The 8,688-nt window shown below is 40.1% G+C and overlaps 1 protein-coding gene across 4 annotated transcripts in view; it reads left to right on the forward strand.

Moving 5' to 3' along the window:
- Positions 1–8,030, forward strand: part of BLNK (B cell linker) — a 102,867-nt gene extending 94,837 nt beyond the window's left edge. For all 4 annotated transcript variants that reach the window (XM_028729845.2, XM_028729843.2, XM_028729844.2 and 1 more), the window contains 5 exons: positions 1,447–1,478; positions 1,663–1,742; positions 3,375–3,458; positions 4,536–4,691; positions 6,444–8,030. In XM_028729845.2, the coding sequence (XP_028585678.2) occupies positions 1,447–1,478; positions 1,663–1,742; positions 3,375–3,458; positions 4,536–4,691; positions 6,444–6,563 (472 nt within the window). In that variant the 3' untranslated portion in view covers positions 6,564–8,030. The remainder of the gene's footprint in view (positions 1–1,446; positions 1,479–1,662; positions 1,743–3,374; positions 3,459–4,535; positions 4,692–6,443) is intronic.
- The last annotated feature ends 658 nt before the right edge of the window (positions 8,031–8,688 follow it).

Genomic DNA, 8,688 nt, shown 5'->3' on the forward strand with positions numbered 1-8,688 from the left:
TGCTTTACATTTTTCGTTTTTGCTCCTGAGTTATGATCTGCTGATTTCAAAGTCTAAAAAGAAAGAGAATCCAAAATGGCTACAACTAGTTATTAGGCAAGAGATGAAATTAGGTACAAATGTCTTCCTTAACAATTTGCACATTAAATCCTCATAAATGAGCACCCTGCCATGTATTTGTATTGGGGCCCTGATCCCCAGTGCAATCACTACCTTTGCCTTTCCCCCTCAGAAGAGGGGGAAATGAGCTTTGGAGCACCTAAAATTAAAGAGGTAAAAAAAAATAAATCTCAAGATGCAAGCGTAATAAAAGTCAAGAAAAGTAGTTTTAACCAGAGGAACAGCATGTAAGCTCCAAAATTTGTAATGTTGTTTCTTTAACCTCCTGGCATTGTTGCACAAATTGGAGTTTAAGTGCTATTCCTTGAGGAAACTATTGACAATTTAGAAGATGCCCCTCTTTTCTTTGCGGCAAATATTTCCAGCAGTTGGGCGGGCATCATCAGCAAAACATAATGGATTGGATCTTAACAACTGTTCTTAACTCCTCCCAACTGCAGCTCTGCATCCTTTTCTTCTACAAGCAGAGCACAGAACAGGCTGTAGTTAGAAGAGAGAACTGAGCAAGTAGAGCTGCCTTCTGCTCACACTAAGGTTCTGTGGATACAACCCACTGTATTTATAAACAGCAGGCATGGGATCCTGTAAGGGCTTGAGTACTTTCTTCTGAAAGAAAACCAGAAATAAACCAGAGGAGAACATTTCCTTAGGATTATAAAGGATGTATAGGTTTCCCCCAAGGAAAAAGCATGTCGGAAGAGCCTTGCTGGACTACCAACATCCTATTCTCAAAGTGCCAACCAGGTTCCTGTGAGAAGCCCACAAGCAGTACCCAAGCGCAACAGTAATCTCACCACTTACGTTCCCCAGTGACCAGTGTTTAAAGTTATACTGCCTTTGGTACTGGAGTCAGTACACAGCCATCATGACTAGCAGCCATTGATAGCTTTCTCCTCCATGAATTTGTCAGCCATTGGTAGCCACCGTGAATTTGTCTAAGCCAGGCATGTCCAAAGTTTGCTTCAGGGACCCTAATCCAGCCCGCTGGTCGGTTTAATCCGGCGCCCATGGCAGTTTATTTCCTGGGGTAAAATCCTAAAAAAAAAAAACCTCCACAATTTCAATCCTTCAACAACTTTGGTAGGCACTCACGGCCCTTCACTTCATCAAATCTGGCCCTCTTTGAAAAAAAGTAAATAAACTGCCACAGTAAGCTCTTTACAGTAAATACCACCCTTTTTGCTGCTTTGTATTTTTCTTTATTCCCTGTACGGCTTTCTCCTTTTCTGGTTAAAAGAAATGGTGAGCAAAATGCAGTTCCCTCGCTTACCTCAGTTGCAACATGTGATACCACCCTGCATTTCCTCAATTTCTGTTTTTTTTCAGACCGCTGCCTCCGAAGCCAGCAACGCTGCCAAGTAAGTCCTCCTTCATTTGACTTAAGTTGGGGTGGGTTTCCAATTCATGCATCTTCAGCACGATTAAGGAAGATTCCTCTCACGCTCTCTTTATGACTGGCATGGCAGCAAAGGCAATAGGCAAAGGGGGCTGCAATTTTACATGGAACATGGAATATTACAGGTTGCCTTGTATCTTCCCCAGGACTCCCAGAACCTGTGAACCGCACCTCATGTGCTCCACGTAGTAGTAGCCTGCAAGGTGGTTCTACTGCAGCAGAACAGGTACACCGCTATTTAAATTCATTTTTAAAAAGAGGGAGATTGGGGAGTGTGTTCCACAAAGGTTTGGTCAAGATATAATACAGCCGTAGGGAATTTCCAGGCCCCGGGCCTAAGCAGCCTCCCCATTTAGCACACCAGGCTGTTTCACTCACCTACCTTACAGCTGATGTCATATATTATGTCAGGTGTAGGGCAGGTAAAAACTCAGCTGGACAGAAAGAGAGGTTTGCAAGTGCCAATGATAAACTGGTTGTCAGCACTTGCAAAGTGCTTTGCCTGTGTCCACCTGGGCGAAAATGGGTCATCGTGACATCAGGTGATAAGACAGGTGGGCAGCCTCACCCACCTGTCAAACTAGACATGCAGGGAGGGTGTACAACGGATTCCTCCTATTATAAAATGCCAGTCCTCAGTTAGGTGCTTCAGCCAGTTCGCCACAGACAAAAAGCATCTTTTAAAACATAACCTGTTTAACATTTATTTCCTTTATGAGGAGTTAAATCTGTTGCAATTACCATACTCGGTGTGTGGTCTGAAGGCATGTAAGGCCACCCTAGCAGAAACTAGGCAAGTGTGGGTCTAGATGGGAAGCCTCCTGAGGACCACATAGGTAGGTCACCTTGTGTTCCATGATAAAAGAAAGGTGGTTAATAAACTGTTAGTAAATACAGCAGAGGGGGGACGCGGGTGGCGCTGTGGGTTAAAGCCTCAGCGTCTAGGACTTGCCGATCAAAAGGTCGGCGGTTCGAATCCCCGCGGCGGGGTGTGCTCCCGTCGTTCGGTCCCAGCACCTGCCAACCTAGCAGTTCGAAAGCACCTTCAGGTGCAAGTAGATAAATAGGGACCGCTTACCAGCGGGAAGGTAAACGGTGTTCCGTGTGCTGCGCTGGCTCGCCAGATGCAGCTTGTCACGCTGGCCACGTGACCCGGAAGTGTCTGCGGACAGCGCTGGCTCCCAGCCTATAGAGTGAGATGAGCGCACAACCCTAGAGTCTGGCAAGACTGGCCCGTACGGGCAGGGGTACATTTACCTTTACCTTTAAATACAGCAGAAAGGTGTGTGGGAACAACTATTAGCCACACAATTAAGTAAGGGATATAAGCTCTTTTGTCATGAATTCCGCAACCTACATTTAAAAACTCTTCATAACCTGCATTTTAAAAATAGAACAAAAGTCGTTTCATGAATAATTCTGAGAGTACGAAATATATACACCTGTGAATGTCTGGTGGGTCCCTCACTGTGAGAAGTGAGGTTACAGGGAACCAGGCAGAGGGCCTTTTTGGTAGTGGCGCCCGCCCTGTGGAATGCCCTCCCATCAGATGTCAAGGACGTAAACAACTATGTGTCTTTTAGAAGACATCTGAAGGCAGCCCTGCATAAGGAAATTTTTAATTTTGATGTTTTATTGTGTTTTTGTTTGTTGGAAGCCACCCAGAGTGGCTGGAGAAACCCAGCATGAAAGCTACGCAAATGCTGGTTCATTTATAGATATGTATTTATACATTGCCTCTTCATATATGGTTCTGATCTTAAATATGCATTCTGATCTTAATTGGTTTGTTAAGGCAACATAGCAAATAAGTGCTTTTTTTTGAGTGTGCAGATGGAAATGCCTCTCCTTTTCACAGGATGCCAGCGTTCATGGTAAAGCATGGTTTATGGCTTCAAGTGATCGAAAAACAGCTGAAGATGCATTATACAAATCAAACACGGTAAAAAATAATTTTCCAAAAACTCATAGCTTGTCATAACTCCTTGGAAGCATAGAAGGGGAAAAGAACTTGAAATTTACAAAATAAACATCAAGAGGGGAACAAATGACACTAGTTACAGGCTTTTCATACAATATAATTTGGGAACACTGATCCCAGAGCCCTCTTTCACAATGCATAATTCAGCCAGCTTGTGCAAAGATTAAACTATTCCAAGTCTCTTAAGAAGGCTGAGGGGTTCGCTGCAGGCTGACACAGAGTAATGGGATAGAATTGCCACCTTATTTGCAATGTAAGTTTACCATAAAGGCAAAAATGCACATTAGACCATGCAAGGGATGAAAGGAAGGAACCACCAAAATAGGGATCTAATCATTCTTATTTGCGTCTGTTTAAATTGATGGACCCATTCTGTTCTACAGGAAAGAGTCTTGTAGAACCTTTAAGCATGAACACATGTATTATGGCATGTGCTGTCCTGGACTTTGCTTCATCAGTGAAGTATTATCCGAAGTTGCAATTCCATAGGTACATGATTAGATGCTATGAAAATTTATCCTGATGTAGAACCTGTCACGAAAAACTGATTTTCCAGTCTGGGAAAGGAACCCACTTCCTAACCACAGAATCCTGCATTCTAGAACAGAATGCAATATTCCTAACAAATTCTACACCCCTCCCTCCCCCCCCCTCTCTCTCTCTCTCTCACACACACACACACACACAATTATCTTGTCACATTCTGTAGAAAAAGGCCATTTCCTCACTAGCACATGTAACACTAGCATAAGCTATATATAATTATTCAGATACAATAATGCAGTTTGCATCGGAGACTTTTAATCACCATTGATGTTAATTGTGAAGGTAAACAATAGACTTTTCCCAAGGGGAGTGGGTAGACACCAAGAGGGATGAGAAAACTGGAAGACCCCCATGCTAATATTTGGGAGAGCTGCACATTAGCTAGCATTTTTGAGTCTGTTAAGATCTTAGGAAAGAAAGGGTTACAGGGGGGAATGAATTTCTATGTTATGAACCCTCATTAGTATTTGCTTTTTCATATATGACTTCTAGGATGGATCTTTCCTAGTAAGGAAGAGTTCAGGACAAGACTCAAAGCAACCATATACACTTGTTGTGCTTTATAACAAGAGAGTATATAACATCCCAATCCGATTTATTGAATCAACAAGACAGTATGCTCTGGGCAGAGAAAAAAGTGGCGAAGAGGTAGGTGATTGCATTTCTGTTTTATTTGGATGGAAATTTTAGTTACATTGCTTCTGGGCATGATAATGTATAAAAAGAAAATCTTTTTAAAAACTGATTTAACTATTACTTTTCTTACACATTAAACTAAAAGGAGGTGATTCAAATCCAAACGAGACCTAATTAAAATGTGAGTGCAGTTCTTTTTTAACAATCAAGCCCTTCATTAAAGAACTCCCACTGGGAGCTCCTAACCGTAGCTTTTCCCTTACAGACAATAAAATGAAAAGCCCACCAAAATACTATCATTTATCCAAACTGTAGGGATGTTGTGCAGGTGGGGGCTTGTGGGGATGATAACAACTTAATTGAATGGAAGACAGATACACGCAATTCCCACTTGTAGGCCACTTCCCTTCACGCTATGAAGAAAATAGCCAAACAGTTGGATCCAAAGGTGTCTTATCTTATTCTCTCGAAACAGTTGCTTTACACTTTGCTTTGAGCTAGAATATGAAACTAAGCCCACAGAGGGGGGAAACAGCACTATTTGAACTCTTCTGCTACCCTTTACATAAGTGGGGCAGCACTCAACACTACATTAATTTTGATTGTGAGTTGGATTCAAAAAATCATTAATTAGCAACTTCATAAAATTGACTGTACAAAGGACATTACTGGATTTAACAACAACTGCCGTAATGTGTCATGTACCGTCGATCCAATTTTACTCTTATCTTTCAGAAGATTTTAATTAAACTCTGCTGATTCTAAAAGTTCTGACCAGTACATATTACTTCTCAGGCAACTAATTTTTGCCCCCCTCCCCACCTCCAAAAAAAGTGTGGATTTAATGTTTGGGGATTATATTGTAATAAAAGCAAGTGTGTATACTGTCTTCTCACAAAACTGGAAATTTAGTCAAAGTATCCACTGTTAAATCAGAGAGCTCAACAGTATTGTTTCATATTTTTAGTTCTCTCTTGGGGATAGCCTTCATATTTGTGCTAGGCTGCAATCCTAACCGTATCTACTCAGAAATCCCACTGAATTCAATGGGGCATTCTCCCAAGTAAAGAATGCAGCCTTTAGTCTTTAAAAAAAAAACTAAACTTAAAAATATTGAATGTCCTTGAAATGTTAAAAGCTTTACTGTACTACCCCAAATGAAAAACCCCATACGAAAGAATATCCTTTTACTCCAAGAGAGTGAAATGATATTGTTGAGTTCTTTTGATTGATATTTCATCTTTACATTTTAAGAGGTATAAGTTTTTGTTTTTTATGAAATGTGGAAGTGTGTTTTTCTTCAGTATGTCATTAAATTTAAGACAGAATGTTAATTCAAAGCATTTAGTTTCCAGTGTCATGACTAAAATTTTGCTCTGCTTCATCCACTTTTTAATATGATTCTCAATGGAGCCTTGTAAAACCAACACAAGTGCTGGAATGAGCCGGCTAAGCTCTAAGTAGGTGAAACTCGAAAAATTAGAATATCGTGGAAAAAGTTCATTTATTTCAGTAATTCAACTTAAAAGGTGAAACTAATATATGAGATACTCATGACATGCAAAGCAAGATATGCCAAGCCTTTATTTTTTATAAATGTGATGTTTATGGCGTACAGCTGATGAAAACCCCTGTATTATAATCAAAGTTTAGTTGTTGTTTTTTACCCAAATCTTGATGATTCAGTTTTTGGCTGAATCAGCAAGATTTGTGTTTTCATCCATGTTGAGTAAGCCATCTTGAACTCTTGTTTTCCCAATCCAGCACTTCAACAGTGTGGCTGAAATAATAGAGAATCATCAACGGACTTCTCTCGTTCTCATTGACAGTCAAAACAACACAAAAGACTCAACCAAACTGAAATCTATTGCTAGAGTATCATAACTGCACTGAAGATCCACGGGGGGAAATCTTCCAGCCCTTATCTTCTGAGAATTTAAGATTGAGCATCTTAATAAGAAAGCTTTACACCAAGCACCAGAGCCTGAGAAGACCACACAATGTGTAAGAAGAGAAAGAGAGATTTTATTTGATATAGTTACCCAGTCTTTGAATAACCTACTGGTTGGCTGAATGATGAAGTGGCAATTTTACAGTCACACCAGCCTCTAAGTTGTTATGTACTTGAATGTACTTAGGTACTTTTAAGATGTTCCAAGTCCAGGTAAAGTATTCCTTGACAAGCGATATATTCAGAAGAAGTGTACCAGCTACATCTTAACTGTTCTTAAAGCAACTTCTTGGGAAAATTCACATTTGTTAAACCAGGATGTCTACGCCAAAATGAGCCATCATGGAACAAGCTAAAAACTGGACCTTTTTTTCCCTGGGACAGGTCTAAAAATTCAGTTCTATTTAATGTAATGCAGTAGATTTGTATTGGCTTCAACTGTGCTAGTTGAGAGCATTGTTACATGTTTATTAAATGTACATATAAATAAGAATATAAAAGCCTATGATAGAGCATAGTTCTATGCAATTGTGACTGAGTGTACTTGTTGTAATCTTTCACATTTAAAGTACAACTTACCTACCTCTCAAATTATATTAAAATGGGACATAATCGCACACCTCTGCTTTTTTAGAAATGGGTAACAGGCAAATTCCTTGTGCTAATGATTTTACTGATTGTGGGCATGCAGGATCAGCTATCAAGGTTAGACTTAAGTTTGGAATTTTAGACTGTGCACAATTTAGGACAGGTGGGTATAAAATGAAAGTCTAATCATTAACTGATTCTTGCGGGGAGGGGGGTGTATTTTCCTCCATCACAGAATTTAAGACAAGATAGAAGGCACAACTTTGTAGTGAAAAACATTATGGCTTGGATCCAGCAAGCTAGTCACAGTGCTCATGGAGCTTTTCCTATAATTAGCAAAGAGAGCTCTCTGCGTTTCTTGCCTTCTGTCAGTGAAACTAGAGTTGAGATTTTGCTCCAATTTTCCAAAGGACAACCCCCTTATTTCTAATCAATGGCCTTATTCCCCACCTTCCTTTTCCTTCCAGATATATTTTGCATCAGTTGCATTTTACTACATCCCAATTGTTATCTAAATAATTTTCCACTTGCTTCTGAGTTATGCTAGAATTTTTTGGACACAGAACACGTGGCTTGCCTTCCTGTTACTTCAAAACTGAGTATTTTTCTTAAAACTCCAATTTCTATAATACAGTGTTTCTAAATGAGAATTGACAGCAAAGACCTGGGGTCACGTTTTTTGTCAAAGCTCTGATAACTACTCTCCTTCAGAAGGGAAATGTATTTCTGCTCAAAACTACACACTTGTATGATTGTATAGCCAAATGATTTTCAGCTCTCATCTCAAGGTGAATAAAGGTAATTGAACAATGCCTCCAGCACTATCCTAATTAAACCAAAGCCCAATTTCAAAAGTCCTTTTCCTCCAAATCACAGCAAGTCGTGCTGGACCTACACAGGATATTATGGTTAAGACATGAACTTTTTTTCTTTCCAAATCAACCAATTCACGGTTAAGCACTCTTCAGGCATTCTACGCAGAAGTAAATTTCAAAAGGGAGATGGGTTGATGAGCAAGCTATCTCTGCCCACTTCTGCTGCTTCTTTTAGAAATTCTCTATGGATGCAAAAAGCTGCTCTGCAGAGAGTTGCCTTCCACAAATTGGAAGGCAAACGAAATGGAGACAGGTTTCCCCACTGCCTACCCTCACATTTTTACTTATACCCTCATTTGGAACACCTGAAGAGGCCTATTGTTTTACAGCAAACGAAGCATGTTTTTGGAACCAGTTTTATAGTTTACCATGACTAGGCCTGTCACATACCATGTGATTTGCAAAAATGAAAGTGGGGGAGGAAATGGTGTTTTTTTTCTTACCAGTCAGTATTGCTACATTAAGGAATACTTCATTTGGGTTTCAAATTCAATTAATGTAGAGTCAGTTGATGAACAACAAGCTTCAGTAGCTTAGGGAAGAAATAGTAAACCGGCAACAGGACTGATGCTCCAGAGTTGGGGCAAGTATTTTT

Source organism: Podarcis muralis, chromosome 6 (genome assembly GCF_964188315.1).
Source record: "Podarcis muralis chromosome 6, rPodMur119.hap1.1, whole genome shotgun sequence".
In the NCBI taxonomy this organism is placed as follows: domain Eukaryota; kingdom Metazoa; phylum Chordata; class Lepidosauria; order Squamata; family Lacertidae; genus Podarcis; species Podarcis muralis.